At 42.4% G+C, this 17,220-nt stretch overlaps 1 protein-coding gene across 2 annotated transcripts in view; it reads left to right on the forward strand.

Moving 5' to 3' along the window:
- erap2 (endoplasmic reticulum aminopeptidase 2) overlaps positions 1-17,220 on the forward strand; it is an 81,153-nt gene that overhangs the window by 50,864 nt on the left and 13,069 nt on the right. For both annotated transcript variants that reach the window (XM_059969442.1, XM_059969443.1), the window contains exons 10-12: positions 1,591-1,766; positions 1,885-1,964; positions 8,076-8,259. In XM_059969442.1, coding sequence (XP_059825425.1) covers positions 1,591-1,766; positions 1,885-1,964; positions 8,076-8,259 — 440 coding nt within the window. The remainder of the gene's footprint in view (positions 1-1,590; positions 1,767-1,884; positions 1,965-8,075; positions 8,260-17,220) is intronic.

The following is a 17,220-nucleotide window of genomic DNA, read 5'->3' on the forward strand; positions in this document are numbered from 1 at the left end:
TGTGTGTTATATGTACTGTGTCCTCCTGAGGAAAATTGCTTCATTTGGCAGTATCACTGACAATAAGCTGAACTTGAACTCTCCCAAATTGAGTGCAGTACTGATTCTGAAGTTAAGGTACTTGGCATTTCTAATGAACCAAAATACACTAATAGGATTTTTTGTTTGAATTCACAACTCAGATTGATGTAGACACTTGAAATACATTTCTTAAAAGTGGCCAAATCTTGAAAAAATTAACAATCGAACAAACTATTTGAATTGCATGGCTAGTGTCACGAAAAATTTTAAGGGAAATTTTTGCCATTTCTTTTTTAATATAATCTTGGAGCTGGGATTTAGATGAATTTTTCTGTCTGCAAAATGTCTTATATGTAGAGTTTATATGAATGGCAAATAAAAAAAAATTCTGTTTTGAATTATTTTTTTTATTTTTTATTTTTATTTATTAAATTTTAGAAAATTACAAAGAATAAATGTGATGATATAATTCTCCATACACTTGTATTAAGGAAGACTTTAATTCTGGGGAATTCTGCTGCAGTAATTCACAAGATGTAGAAAACACTAAGATATGACCTTTGCCAAAATATTTTGTATTTATTGAACAATCTCAGTACAAACTCACACTAAGTTTTTCTTAAGTGCCCGTATTTTATACACAGTTACGAACCCACATCTACTACAAATCCATTATAGTTTAACTACTAAATCATCTGAATAATATTGATAACTCAAAAACTTTGATGCTAAAGGAAGAGTGGAACAGAGTCCCATTGTGTTGAAGGGATTGTGGGAAGTTGATCTCTGGTGTGTTGATGGGAGTGTGGAATTGGCACCCAGTGAGGCAGATACTGAACCATTGCAATTCATCCGCAATCATTTAACAGATTGTCTGAAATCAGAGGTGCAGTTGTACTTGGGAGCCCTAATGCAGGATTCCTGAGGTTGACTTGCAGGCTAGGATATTAAAGTAAGGATGTAATATGGAGTGTTTTTAAAATATTAGTCAGACCACATTTGCAGTATTGGAAGCAGTTTTGGGCCCATATCTAAGAAAGATGTGCTGGCATTGAGGGGATCCAAAGGAGATTTACTAGAATGATCTCAAGAGTGAAAGGGTTAACAAACAAGAAGCACTGGATGGCTCTGAGTCGGTAGTCAATGGAGTTTAGAAGACTGAGTGGGGTGGGGGGGGGGGAACCATCTCATTAAAACCTACTGAATATTGAAAGTCCTAGAGTGGATGTTGAGAGAATGTTTCCAATGGTGGCAGAGTCTAGGATCAGGGAGCACAGCCTTGGAATAGAAGGACGTTCCTTTAGAACAGAGATGATGAGGAACTGCTTCAGCCAGATTGTGGTGAAACTATAGAATTCATTGTCACAGACAACAGTAAAGGCTAGATCATTGTGTATATTTAAAACGGAGGTTGATATTTTCTTCATTACTAGTGGCATCAAAGGTTACAGGGAGAAGGCAACAGAATAGAGGAAAAATAAATCAGACATGATCGAATGGTGGAGCAGACTTGATGGGCTGAATTGCCTGATGTTGCTATGCCTTATGTCTATATGGACTTTTTTTTAGCTACACTATGCAGAGGACCATATGGATATCAAGGAGATTATGAACACTTGGACACTCCAGAAGGGATTACCAGTGATAATTGTTGAACATTCTGGATCTTCAGTCAGGATACAACAAGAACGCTTTCTTACGGGAATTCTCCCAGAAGATCCCTCATGGGCCAAGCTACAATCTGGGTGGGTATTTATAATTTGCTAATAATAATTTTCTTTGGTAGAAGTGTGTATACATACACACAGAAGTGTATATATCACAACATTTTAAGAATCAGACATTTTACACCATCTTTTGCAGCTACATCTGGCACATACCACTAACTTACATCACAAGTGATTCTCAAGCAGTTGGTAGACATCTTCTGAAAACAAAATCTGGTAAGAATGTAAAAGATTACTTCCTTCCTTATTGCTTATTGGTGTTTAGGGCAGCAGTGAAAGTCCTTCATCTCTGTCTGTCAGACACAGATATACAGGGATTCTTCATTGCTGTTTCTGTAACATTTTGTTTTGGATTGCTAACCTTGAGTGAACCCCCAAACATGGAGAACCAGTGGACCACTCTTAGTCTGGCCTCTACCCTTTGATCTGTTTGCCATGGGTTACCCATCTAAAAGTCAAAGCATAAAGCTCTGACTCCAGCTAACATAGTTCTCAGGGTCACTGGGGCACTCAAGCCTCTGAGCTCGATGACAAGTTTGTGGTCCTCTTGAAGGAATATTAAAAGCTGTTATAGGAAAATAATTGAACTATATAGGTCATGAAATCCGTTTCAATGTAAAACTAATTTCATTTCTTTTCTCATCTTAGATAGAATTTAACATAAGTATCACTATGTTCCTTTCACCAACATAGCTGCCCACAATTTAGTCACCCTAACCTGTATGTCTTTGGAATGAAGTGAGAAACCATAGCACCCAGAGGTAACTCATACTTGTCAAGGGGAGAACATACAAACTCCCTACAGACAGCGGTAGGAATTGATCCTCAATCATGACCATAGCGCTGTAAAGTTTTACACCAAATGCTACACTACCACAGTAAGTACAAACTCAGTAAGGGAGGCTAAGCACAGCTCCAATGCCATATTTAAGTTTGCTGATGACACCACTGGCGTAGACCTTATCAAAGGTGTGATAAATCAGCGTGTAGGAGGGAGATTGAAAATCAAGCTGAGTGGTGCCACAAGACCAAGGAACTGATTATTGACTACAGGAGAAAGGCTTGGAAGTACATGAGCCAGTTGTCATTAGGTTATTTTTTTTTCTTCTGTTTAATGTATTGCATTGAACTGCTGCTACCAAGTTGACAAAGTTCACGTCACATGCTGGTGATAATAAACCTGATTCTGAGGGGGAGAGGATCAACAACTTCAAATTCCTTGGTGTTATCATTTCAGAGTATCTGTCTTGGGTCCAGCACCCAAGCTTCGTTACAAAGAAAGCACAGCAGTGCCTCTACTTTCTTAGAAGTTTGCATAGGTTCAGCATGACATCCAAAACTGACTTAACAGATATGTGGTGGAAAGTATATTGACTGGTTGTATCACGATCTCATATGGAAACATCGATGTTCTCAAACAGAAAATCCTGCAAAAAGTAATGGATTTAATCCGCTCCATCACGGGTAAAGCCCTCCCAGCCATTGAGGAAATCTACATGGATCGCTGTCGTAGGAAGGTAGCATCCATTATTAAGGGGTCACTACCTTACACTCCATGATCTCTTCTTGATATTGCTATCAGGAAGGAGGTGCAGGAGCTTCAGTACTCACACCACCAGGTTCAGGGACAGTTATTATCCCTCTACCAGCAGGCTCTTGAACCAGAGGAGATGATTTCCCTCTACTTCACTTACCCCAACTCTGAACTGTTTCCAAAATCTAAGGATTCACTTTCAAGGACTCTTCATCTCAAATCCTTGATGTTTACATCGACTGTACTTTTTTCCATACATGCTGCCTGGCCTGCTGAGTTCCTCCAGCATTCTGTATGTGATGATTGAGTTCAACTTGACATCTGACAGGGAGAAAGTAAAGTCTGACTTAGTAGTAAAGGAAATTACAGTGGTGTGAGAGAGGAGTTGGCCAAAGTAAATTGGAGGGAGATGCTGGCAGGGATGATAGCAGAGCAGCAATGGTGTGAGTTTCTGTGAAAAATGAGGAAGGTGCAGGATAGATATATTTCAAAAGTGAAGAAATACTCAAATGGCAAAATAGTACAACTATGGCTGAAAAGGGAAGTCAAAGCTAATGCGAAAGCAAAGATTAGTGGGAAGAGAGAGGATTTGGAAGCTTTTGAAAACCCACATAGAGCAACTAAAACAATAATTCGGAAGGAACAAATGAAGTACTTTACTTTATTGGCACCAAACAATTAATACTAGAGTGTACAATCATCACAGCGATATTAGTTTATGCGCTTCGCACTCCCTGGAGTACAAATCGATTGTAAATATAATAAAAATTTAAATTATAAATCATAAATAGAAAAGAGAAAGTAACTTAGTGCAAAAAAACTGAGAGACAAGTCCGGATATTTGGAAGGTATGGCCCAGATCCGGGTCAGGATCCATTCAGCAGTCTTATCATAATTGGAAAGAAGCTGTTCCCAAATCTGGCCGTATGAGTCTTCAAGCTCCTGAACCTTCTCCCAGAGGGAAGAGGGACAAAAAGTGTGTTGGCTGGGTGGGTTGTGTCCTTGATTATCCTGGCAACACAGCTCCGACAGCGTGTGGTGTAAAGTGAGTCCAAGGATGGAAGATTGGTTTGTGTGATGTGCTGGGCTATGTTCACGATCTTCCGCAGCTTCTTCCGGTCTTGGACAGGACAACTTCCATACCAGGTTGTGATGCACCCTAGAAGAATGTTTTCTACGGTGCACCTATAAAAAATAGTGAGGGTTTTAGGGGACAGGGCAAATTTCTTCAGCTTTCTCAGGAAGTAAAGGCACTGGTGGGCCTTCTTGGCAGTGGACTCTGCTTAGTTAGACCAAGGCAGGTCATTTGTGATATTGACCCCAAGGAACTTAAAGCTTTTGACCTTTTCCACCTGCACACCACCGATGTAGATGGGGTCGTGTAGTCCACTACTCCTTCTGAAGTCAACAACCAATTCCTTCGTCTTGCTGACGTTGAAGGATAGGTTATTGTCTTTGCACCATGCCACCAGGTTATGAAACCAAGCTAGCAAACAATATCAGAGTGGACAGAAAAAGCTTTTTCAAGTATGTGAAAATATGATACGAGAGTGGATGTAGGACCTCTAGAAAGTGAAAACAGAGAAATAATAACAGGGAATGAGACGGCATATGAATTGAATGAGTATTTTGAATCAGTTTTCACTGTGGAAGACACAAGCAGTGTGCCAGGTGTTGAAAGGTGTGAGGGAAATGAGTGTAGCTACTATTATAGGAGAGAAGGTGCTCAAAAAGCTGCAAGACCTGAGGGTACATAAGTCAGCTAAGCCAGAAGAACTGCACCCTAGGGTTCTGAAAGAGGTAGCAGTAGAGACTGTGGAGGCATTAGTAAAAATCTTTCAAAAATCATTGCATGGTGCCAGAGGACTGGAAAATTGCAAACGTTACTCCACTCTTCAAGAAAGGGGGAAGGTAACAGAAAGGAAATTATAGACCAGTTAGCCTGACCTCAGTGGTTGGGAAGATGTTGGTGTCAATTGTTAAAGGATGAGGTTATGGAGTACTTGGTAATACAGGACAAGATAGGACAAAGTCAGCATGGTTTCCTTAAGGGAAAATCTTGCCTGACAAAACAGTTGGTATTCTTTAAGGATATTAGAAGAAGGCTAAATAAAGAGAATGCAGTGTATGTTGTACATTTGGACTTTAAGAAGGCCTTTCACAAGGTGCCACACATGAGGCTGCTTAGCTAATTAAGAGTGTTACAGGACAGTTTCTGGTTTGGTTAGAGCATTGGCTGATTGGTGGGAGGCAGTGAGTAAGAATAAAAGGATTCTTTTGTGTTTGGCTACCAGTGAGTAGTGTTCCAAGGGGGTCAGTATTGGGGTCACTTCTTTTTATGCTGTGTGTCAATGATTTAGATGATGGAATAGATGATGGTGTCAATTTTGCAGATGATATGAAGATTGGTGGAGGGGCAGGTAGTGTTGAGGAAACAGATAGGTTGCAGAAGGATTTGGACAGATTGGGAGAACGGGCAATAAAGTGGAAAATGAAATCGTGTTGGAAAATGGATAGTCATACACTTTGGAAGGAGAAATAAATGAGCAAACTATTTTCTAAATGGGGAGAAAATCTATAATTCTTAGATGCTAAGGGGCTTGGGAGTTCTTGTGCAGAACACCCTGAAGGTTAACTTGCAGGTCGAGTTGGTTGTGAGGAAAGCAAATGCCAAGTTAGCATTCATTTCCAGAGGTCTAGAATACAAAAGCAAGGATGTGATACCAAGGCTTATAAACACTGCTGAGGTCTCACCTTCAGTGTTGTGAACAATTTTGGGCTGCTCATCAAAGAAAAGATGTGCTGGCATTGGAGAGGGTTCAGAGAAGGTTCACAAGGTTGATTCTGGAAAGGAAAGTGTTATTATACGAAGAATGTTTGAAGGCTCTGGTCTGTACATGCTGGAATTTAGAAGGATGAGGTGGGAACTCAATAAAACCTTTCAAATGTTGAAAGGTCTAGAGAGAGTAGATGTGGGAAGAGCATTTCCCATGCAGGAATCTAAGACAGCCTCAGGATAGAGGGGTATCCATTTGAAACAGAGATGCTGAGAAATTTCTTTCAACAGAGGATGGTGAATTTGTTAGCTCAGGCAGCTGTGGAGGCCAGGTTGTTGGGTATATTTAAGGCAGAGATTGATAGATTCTTGATTGGACGTGGCATCAAAGGGCACAGGAAGTGGGGCTGAGGAGGGGTAAAGAAAGGATCAACCACAATTAAAAGGCAGAGTAGATTCAATGAGCAAATGGCCTAATTCTGCTCCTATGTCTTATGGTCTTATAAAATTGGAAACTCGGAGGCATGGCATAAAACTGGAAACAGCACAGCATAAAACTCAGAGGCATGGCATCAAACTCCAGAAACACAGTACAGCTTAAAACTCCAGGAGAAAAACATAACCTAGGACAACTTACAGACTGTGTTAACCCAAAGAACATCAGGAAAAAATCTTGACCAAAGACTGAAGAATCTCAGAACCTTCATAGGGGTGTGGGAGGTTGTTCCTCCCATTAAGATGTGCTCCTGAAGGATTGGACCCAGGTGTGGGGGAATGGCAGAGTCACCAGGAAGAGACAGAAACAAGAGGCTAAACATCAGAATCAGAGTCTCAGGGGAGCACGTGAGCGACACCATGAGGTAACTCACCCTCTTCGACCACAGTGAGCATACCAACAGAGCTCCAAGGGAGCAACACTATTGAGAATTGGATTGACCCATGATTGAATGGCAGAGTGGACTCGATGGGCCAAATGGCCTACTTCTGCTCCTATATCTCATGGTCTTCAACATAATGGTCAACCACAGACACTGACTGATTGTCCTCTTTAAATAATCACAGAAACCTGTGACCACCTCAATCAACTTGACCAGATTAACCAAAAACTGAAGGGCTTAACCACTGCAATCTTAATTAATAAGTTCAGGTGCTCATAAACCCAAGAAGCCCAACGCTCTATGACAAGCTGCTGGGTTTGTGACAGGAGCATGCCAGTAAATGTAAATTCACTTAGTTACAGAGTCGCAGAACACAACAGCACAGAAACAGGCCCTTCAGTCCATCTAGACCATGCTGAACTATTCACATCGACCTACACCCAGAGCATAGCCCTCCATACCCCTTCCATTCACGTACAGTACCTGTCCAAATTTCTTTCAAATGTTGAAATCAAACCCACATTAACCACATTCTATTGGTAGTTTGCTCCACATTCTCACCACCCTCTGAGTGAAGTAGCTCCTCCGGATGTTCCTGTTAAATATTTCACCTTTCGCACTTAACCCATGACCTCTAGATCCAGTCACACCCAATAGTGGCAAATGTCGGTTTGCATTTACCCTACCTGTGACTAAAACATTTTGTCTACCTTTCAAATCTCCCTTTATTCTCCTGCACCCCACAGAATAAAGTTCTAACCTGTAAAAGCTTTCCCCAGAACTGAGGTGCTCAAGTCCTAAAAATATCCTTGTAAATTTTATCTCAATTCTTTCAATCTTAATATCTTTCCTGTAGGTAGGTGGCCAGAACTGCAGACAATACTGCAGATTAGATCTCACCAGCAACTTACACAACTTCAACATAACATCCCACATTGTCACTTGGTTTGCCAAGTATGTACAATTATGTTTACTGATTGTCATCATTAATCAATATTGCTCTAACTAGATCACATTCAGTGGGAAGTAAGTTCACTGAGTAAAGTTTAATCTGGACATGAATGGCTGTACCATTGTATATGACACAACTGGTGGATGAGATACAATGATCTTCATTTAATCAATATTACTTTAACCAGATCACATTGAACTGGAAAGTGAAGCACAGTGGATAAAATTTAATGTGGACTTGAATGGCTATTACATTGTACATTACACAAATGCCGGCTGGGATGCATTGATTAATCTGCTCAATCAGAACCACACACTTCTGAGCCAGAAGGACCGGGTAAATCTAATTCATGATGCTTTCCAGCTAGTCAGGTACAGTGAAATCTTGTTGTTGTATTTATTATTGTATTGTATTTGTCATTGGAATTGTGATGTTTGTGGTGCTGTGAAGTTTAGTAATATTACAGATTAGCAACAGTAATGGAGATACTATTATGTAACTGGATCTTCCTTGATATCATGTACAATAAGTAGCTACCTGTCATATAAGTCATTGCTATAACTACATATAGTACGACATTCAATATCAGAGGAGATTTGCTAACTTAAACAATTACTTATTGCAACTTTGCAGAGGAGACTCAATGGACCAAATGGTCTAATTCTGCTCCAATATCTCATGTTCTTAGACCAGGGGTTCCCAACCTTTTTGTATGCCATGGACCCCTACCATTGACCAAAGGTCCATCGACTCCAGTACTAAGAATTAGACTGTGACTCCATTTTCCTGTTCTGACTCCTGATTGACTTCATACTGATGACTAGACATTTTCCTATTCTGATCACCCATTACAGGCTTTGGCTAATTAATTAGTTAATTAATGCATTTATTTAAATATAGAGCTTGGAACAGGCCCTTCTGGCCCAACAAGCCTTTCCGCACAGCAACCAACTGATTTAACCCTAGGCTGTTCACAGGACAATTTACAATGAACAATTAACCTAATAGTCAGTACTTCTTTGGAAGGAAACCCACATGGTCACAAGGAGAATGTACAAACTTCTTGCCTACAGCGCCAGAATTAAAATTAAAATTCCAGAATGCTCAAAGCTGCAATAGCCTCACACTAACCATTATGCTACCATGGCTCTCTACATCTACTGTACAAATTATGGACCTGTTGAAATGATACAAGTGTCCCTCATTGGAGTTCATAAGCATCACCTATTTTTTTTCAGCCCTTTTGTCGGTAATTTAAGTGAGTGAGTGGAGTGAGTGTTCACATAACCTGCCTCTTGGTTCATTTAACTGGAATTCTTTAGACACAAAGGTCTTGCCAAGAAATAATATAAAGAATTATGTTCAGCTGTTGAAATGTAAAACTCAAAACAACTGGAGCAAACAACATGATAAATCACCAATAGGTGATAAGGAATCAAAAGATCGTGTTACTGTGTTGGGTAGCCCCAGTGCCACAGGTGAAAGCTGCTATTCATTGGCAAAAGTTTACATCGTAGAACTTACAAAGGTGTAAAGCAGTTTCCAGTAATCTACTGTGCCAATAAAAAAGGATAGATCACAACTGACATTACATCGGAATGGTTTGAACATTGCTTTGTTTCAGAAGTGAGAGCTCACCATTACTCTGTTGGTCTGGACAAAAACTGTAAGATAATGCTGATTTCAGATAACTGCTCTGTGCATCTTGAAGCAGAACTCTTGGTAAACAATAATGTTTATGGTATCTACCTGTCATTAATTCAACCCCTTATCCAACTTGTACTATTTACAGGGTACTTTAAAGGTAGGGTGAAGTGACCATCAAGTGGGTTGGAGGTGCTTACTTATTTAATCCCAACTTAACCACCTGTGATCTGGTAAAATCACTAATTCTGCATTGCACAGGTCCCAATCATTCTGAATTTGTGGTGGCTAACCTGAGTTTTGAATCTTCATCCCACCCCCTCCGCTCTTCTCCTATCATTTCGCATTTCCCCCTCCCCTAACTACTTTCAAATCTCTTACTATCTTTCCTTTCAGTTAGTCCTGACGAAGGGTCTCGGCCCGAAATGTCAACAGTGCTTCTCCTTGTAGATGCTGCCTGGCCTGCTGTGTTCCACCAGCATTTTGTGTGTGTTGTGTGAATTTCCAGCATCTGCAGATTTCCTCATGTTTGTGTTTTGATTTATGAGGAAAGGTTGAGTAAGGTTGGCTTTTCTCTTTCGAGCAAAAGATGTGAAGTGACTTAATAGAGGGAATGCTGAGGGCTGGGAGGAATTCTGAAAGCAGGGCTGATGACTTTAATATTGGGTAATTCCTTAACCAGGAGCCATCGCAGTCCACAAGCACAGAATGACTGTCTGTATTGCTAGCAGAGTTTAGAATAACTTCCAGTTGCATGGGAATAGAACGAGAGAAGACAACTTAGAGTCTGTTATGATTGCTGAGTTGTAATAAAAGCATTGCATCAGCTTATGTACTGAGATGATGCAGAGATGGGCGATGTTGTGAAGGTGGAAATAAGCAGTATTACTGATGCACACTTTAATAATTCTTGGACTGTTTTTGAATCAAAACTATCACTGGGGTTTCAAACAATCTGACTTCATTTCAGACAGATGCCAAACAGATATGGAGTCAGTGGCCAGGGAGACGAATGTGAAAAGAAGACCAAGGACATTACCCCAATTCTTCTCCATAATCAGTCTGAGAAATTTTCAACATATACACTGCTGAAAGGTTTTCTATGTAGATCCCATCCTTGGTACTTAATCCTTGCATTGCCTTTCCTCCATTGCTTCTTGCTATGAATGCAGCCTTACCTAACTCTTCATCCTTATTTCCCAACCCTTCTCACTTATTTTTATTTTTATCACTTTTATTGTCCTTTACCCATCAGATTCTGAACCAGTGAGGATAACTTCTCTTACCTCAACCATGAACTCATCCCACAGTCTAAGGACTCACTTTCAAGGACTCTACAACTCATGTTCTCAGTTGTATTTTTTTATTTACAAGACAACGGGGTGACCCGTTGGGGCACCCTTTGAGAGAAGGGTAGTGCAGTCTGATGTGACCAGAGTAAACATTACATTTTCCTGAATGCTATTGGCATCGCTTTGCTTTGGAAATTGAAGAAGAAAACCTCAGTTTATTAAAGAAGAACGACACATAGCAAGGCAAATATAGCTCCTCCTCCTTTAACGAAGGACACTTTTGATGGCATCATTTCTGGTTGATCTGTCAAAGCACAAGGGTGTGCCTCTCATTGTCATTCTGGAGATGTACAGTCCTTTCATCCGCTGTCTCTTCATCTCTTCTACTGTTTATTCATTGTCTCTGATCTTGGAGATGTGCATTTCTCTGCTCCTTTGTCTCTTCCTCTCTTCTCCTCCTGTGCTAGATAGAGAAGGGGAGCACTGAGACCGAAGATGTAGGGGAGAAGGAAGAAAAAGATAATAAAGTTGATCGCATTGTTAGGGATAAACAGAGGAAGAGGTGGAGAGTTTCTTAAATGCATCTATTTTAAAGCTAGGAGCATTGTAAGAAAGGTGGATGAGCTTAGATCATGGATTGATACCTGGAAATATGATGTAGCTATTAGTGAAACATGTTTGCAGGAGGGGTGTGATTGGCAACTAAATATTCCTGGATTTCATTGCTTCAGATGTGATAGAATTGGAGGGGCAAGAGGAGGAGGTGTTGCATTGCTTGTCTGAGAAAATATTACAGCGGTGCTTTGGCAGGATAGGTTAGAGGCTCATCTAGGGAGACTATTTGGTGGAATTGAGGAATGGGAGAGGTGTAGTAACACTCATAGGGGTGTATTATAGACCACCTAATGGGGAGCGAGAATTGGAGGAGCAAATTTGTAAGGAGATAGCAGATATTTGTAGTAAGCACAAGGTTGTGATTGTGGGAGATTTTAATTTTCCACACATAGACTGGGAAGTCCATTCTGTAAAAGGGATGGATGGTTTGGAGTTTGTAAACTGTGTGCAGGATAGTTTTTTGCAGCAATACATAGAGGTGCCAACTAGAAAAGGGACAATGTTGGATCTCCTGTTAGGGAATGAGATAGGTCAGGTGACAGACATATACATTGGGGAGCACTTCGGGTCCAGTGATCATAATACCATTAGTTTCAATATAATTATGGAGAAGGATAGGACTGGATCCAGGTTTGAGATTTTTGATTGGAGACAGGCTAACTTTGAGGAGATGCGAAAGTATTTAGAAGGAGCAGATTGGGACAATTTGTGTTATGGGAAGGATGTAATAGAGAAATGGAGGTCATTTAAAGGTGAAATTTTGAGGGTACAGAATCCTTATGTTCCTGTTAGGTTGAAAGGAAAGGTTAAAAGTTTGAGAGCGCCATGGTTTTCAAGGGATATTGGAAACTTGGTTCGGAAAAAGAGGGAGATCTACAAGAAATATAGGAAGCATGGAGTAAATGAGGTGCTCAAGAAATATAAAGAATGTAAAAAGAATCTTAAGAAAGAAATTAGAAAAGCTAAAAGAAGATACGAGGTTGCTTTAGCAAATAAGGTGAAAATAAATCCAAAGGGTTTCTACAGTTATATTAATAACATAACGATAGTGAGGGATAAAATTGGTCCCTTAGAGAATCAGAGTGGACAGCTATGTGTGGAGCTGAAAGAGATGGGGGAGATTTTGAACAATTTCATTTTGTTGGTATTCACTAAGGACAAGGATATTGAATTGTGTAAGAAAAGGGAAATAAGTAGGGAAGTTATGGAAACTATGACAATTAAAGAGGAGGAAGTACTGGCGCTTTTAAGGAATATAAAAATGGATAAATTTCCAGGTACTGACAGAATATTCCCTAGGACCTTGAGGGAAGTTGGTGTAGAAATAACAGGGGCTCTGACAGAAATATTTCAAATGTCATTAGAAACGGGGATGGTGCCAGAGGATTGACGTATTGCTCATGTGGTTCCATTGTTTAAAAAAGGTTCTAAGAGTAAACTTAGCAGTTATAGGCCCGTCAGTTTGGTGTCAGTGGTGGGTAAATTAATAGAAAGTATTCTTAGAGTTGGTATATATAATTATCTGGATAGACAGTGTCTGATTAGGAATAGTCAGCATGGATTTGTGTGTGGAAGGTCATGTTTGACAAATCTTATTGAATTTTTTGAAGAGGTTATAAGGAAAGTTGACGAGGGTAATGCAGTGAATGTTGTCTATATGGACTTCAGTAAGGCCTTTGACAAGGTTCTGCACGGAAGGTTAGTTAGGAAGGTACAATTGTTAGGTATTAATATTGAAGTAGTAAAATGGATTCAACAGTGGCTAGATGGGAGAAGCCAGAGAGTAGTGGTGGATAACTGTTTGTCAGGTTGGAGGCCGGTGACTAGTGGTGTGCCTCAGGGATCTGTATTGGATCCAATGTTGTTTGTCATATACATTAATGATCTGGATGATGGGGTGGTAAATTGGATTAGTAAGTATGCAGATGATACTAAGGTAGGTGGTGTTGTGGATAATGAAATAGGTTTTCAAAGCTTGCAGAGAGATTTAGGCTAGTTAGAAGAGTGGGCTGAACAATGGCAGATGGAGTTTAATGCTGATAAGTGTGAGGTGCTACATTTTGGTAGGAATAATCCAAATAGGACATACATGGTAAATGGTAGGACATTGAAGAATGCAGTAGAACAGAGTGATCTAGGAATAATGGTGCATAGTTCCCTGAAGGTGGAATCTCATGTGGATAGGGTGGTGAAGAAAGCTTCTGGTATGTGGTCTTTATAAATCAGAGCATTGGGTATAGGAGTTGGGATGTAATGTTAAAATTGTACAAGGCATAGGTAAGGCCAAATTTGGAGTATTGTGTACAGTTCTGGTCACCGAATTATAGGAAAGATATCAACAAAATAGAGAGTACAGAGAAGATTTACTAGAATGTTACCTGGGTTTCAACACCTAAGTTACAAGGAAAGGTTGAACAAGTTAGTTCTTTATTCTTTGGAGCAAAGAATGTTGAGGGGGGACTTGATAGAGGTATTTAAAATAATGAAGGGGATAGATCAAGTTGACATGGATAGGCTTTTTCCATTGAGAGTAGGGGAGATTCAAACAAGAGGGCATGATTTGAGAGTTAGGGGGCAAAAGTTTAAGGGTAACACGAGGGGGAGTTTCTTTACTCAGAGAGTGGTAGCTGTGTGAAACGAGCTTCCAGTAGAACTGGTAGAGGTAGGTTCGGTATTGTCATTTAAAGTAAAATTGGATAGGTATAGGGACAGGAAAGGAATGGAGGGTTATGGGCTGAGTGCAGACCAGTGGGACTAGGTGAGTGTAAGTGTCGGCACGGACTAGAAGGGCCGTGATGGCCTGTTTCCGTGCTGTAATTGTTATACAGTTATATGGTTATATACCTGTTTTTGTCATTCTGGAGACATGCAGTCCTTTCATCCACCATCCCTTCATCTCTTCTGCTGTTTGTTCTTTGTCTCTGATCTTGGAGACGTGCATTTCAAATCTCCTTTGTCTCTTCCTCTCTCCTCCTTCTACTGTGCCTGATTTTATCATTCTGGAGATGCACTGCCCTTTCATCTCCCGCCTTTTCATCTTTTCTGCCGTTTTGTTGTTCGTCTCTGATCCTGGAGACGTGGATCTCTCAGCTCCTTTGTCTCTTCCTCTCTCCTCCTCCTATGCCTGGTTTTGTTATTCTGGAGACATACATGCCTCTCCTCTCTGTCTCTTCTTCTCTCATCTTTTTTGTCCTGACTCTTTAGATCCTGGAGTCATGCGGCCCTGGCCTCATCCAATTCTTGTTCTCTCCCTCTCCTTGCCGCTTCCCAACGACGTTTGGCGTCCTCTCTTGACCATAATGTTCCCCTTCTCTTTCCACGCGGCATAATTAGGCTGACCATATTTTTTTTCACCCTAATGTTGGTTAGAAGATATGAAGCAGTTACACCAAAGCCGGCAGGATGCTGATTATTCCTGATGTCCTTTGACTGCAGCAATGGGTTTGATGGGTGTCTCAAAGTATGACATTACAATAAGATTTAATTATCTCTTATTGAAGGGTGGCAGTTTGATCTGTCCCTAATCCTGCACATGCTGATAGCGAATAGCAGAATGTGACTGCTCGAAATGGACATTGAACCCTTGAACACTGCCTCACTTTTATTATTTATGTTTTTGGACTATTTATTTTAACTATTTAATATACATATAAGTTCAAGATGGTGCCTGCGTACAATGTTCCTTTCATTGACATCTTTTGGACAGATTGTAAAACCATATATCCCACTTCTTTTATTTTTTTTGCGTTTGGTTTTCATCTTAAATGTGATTCTGGAAGTGTTGGAGCCTGTGAGTTGCAGTTTGTAGATCATCTGTGTGTTTCAGCGCCCTGCAGTCTCAGAGGGTTTTGGGAGACAGAGGCAGCATATGGGAACCTTGTGTTGGGATGGCTGTCGGACGGAGTGAGTTGATGTTTGACTTCATTTCGGCAATCAAAACTTCCATTGTTTGCCGACTAAGGTAGTGAGGGAGATTGAAACATCGAGGCAGAAGTGAAAGATGAACGCTTGCTACCTGCCTTTTGATCACTGGGGGATCGCTCACTGCCGGAGAGGGGAGACTGCCTTTTGATCACGGGGGGATCACTCACTGCCGGAGAGGGGAGACTGCCTTTTGATCACAGGGGGATCACACACTGCCGGAGAGGGGAGACTGCCTTTTGATCACGGGGGGATCACACACTGCCGGAGAGGGGAGACTGCCTTTTGATCACAGGGGGATCACACACTGCCGGAGAGGGGAGACTGCCTTTTGATCACGGGGGGATCGCACACTGCCGGAGAGGGGAGACTGCCTTTTGATCACAGGGGGATCGCACACTGCCGGAGAGGGGAGACTGCCTTTTGATCACGGGGGGATCGCACACTGCCGGAGAGGGGAGACTGCCTTTTGATCACAGGGGGATCACACACTGCCGGAGAGGGGAGACTGCCTTTTGATCACTGGGGGATCGCACACTGCCGGAGAGGGGAGACTGCCTTTTGATCACAGGGGGATCACACACTGCCAGAGAGGGGAGACTGCCTTTTGATCACGGGGGGATCGCTCACTGCCGGAGAGGGGAGACTGCCTTTTGATCACAGGGGGATCGCACACTGCCGGAGAGGGGAGACTGCCTTTTGATCACTGGGGGATTGCTCACTGCCGGAGAGGGGAGACTGCCTTTTGATCACAGGGGGATCACTCACTGCCGGAGAGGGGAGACTGCCTTTTGATCACAGGGGGATCACACACTGCCGGAGAGGGGAGACTGCCTTTTGATCACGGGGGGATCACACACTGCCGGAGAGGGGAGACTGCCTTTTGATCACGGGGGGATCGCACAATGCCGGAGAGGGGAGACTGCCTTTCTATCACGGGGGGATCACTCACTGCTGGAGAGGGGAGACTGCCTTTTGATCACTGGGGGATTGCTCACTGCCGGAGAGGGGAGACTGCCTTTCTATCACGGGGGGATCACTCACTGCTGGAGAGGGGAGACTGCCTTTTGATCACGGGGGGATTGCTCACTGCCGGAGAGGGGAGACTGCCTTTTGATCACTGGGGGATCACTCACTGCTGGAGAGGGGAGACTGCCTTTTGATCACTGGGGGATTGCTCACTGCCGGAGAGGGGAGACTGCCTTTTGATCACTGGGGGATTGCTCACTGCCGGAGAGGGGAGACTGCCTTTTGATCACTGGGGGATTGCTCACTGCCGGAGAGGGGAGACTGCCTTTTGATCACGGGGGGATCACTCACTGCCGGAGAGGGGAGACTGCCTTTTGATCACGGGGGGATCGCACACTGCCGGAGAGGGGAGACTGCCTTTTGATCACTGGGGGATTGCTCACTGCCGGAGAGGGGAAACTGCCTTTTGATCATGGGGGGATCACTCACTGCCGGAGAGGGGAGACTGCCTTTCTATCACTGGGGGATCACTCACTGCCGGAGAGGGGAGACTGCCTTTTGATCACGGGGGGATTGCTCACTGCCGGAGAGGGGAGACTGCCTTTTGATCACTGGGGGATCACTCACTGCTGGAGAGGGGAGACTGCCTTTTGATCACAGGGGGATCACTCACTGCTGGAGAGGGGAGACTGCCTTTTGATCACTGGGGGATTGCTCACTGCTGGAGAGGGGAGACTGCCTTTTGATCACTGGGGGATTGCTCACTGCCGGAGAGGGGAGACTGCCTTTTGATCACTGGGGGATTGCTCACTGCCGGAGAGGGGAGACTGCCTTTTGATCACTGGGGGATTGCTCACTGCCGGAGAGGGGAGACTGCCTTTTGATCACGGG

Source organism: Hypanus sabinus, chromosome 5, assembly GCF_030144855.1.
Source record: "Hypanus sabinus isolate sHypSab1 chromosome 5, sHypSab1.hap1, whole genome shotgun sequence".
NCBI classification, from domain to species: Eukaryota; Metazoa; Chordata; class Chondrichthyes; order Myliobatiformes; family Dasyatidae; genus Hypanus; species Hypanus sabinus.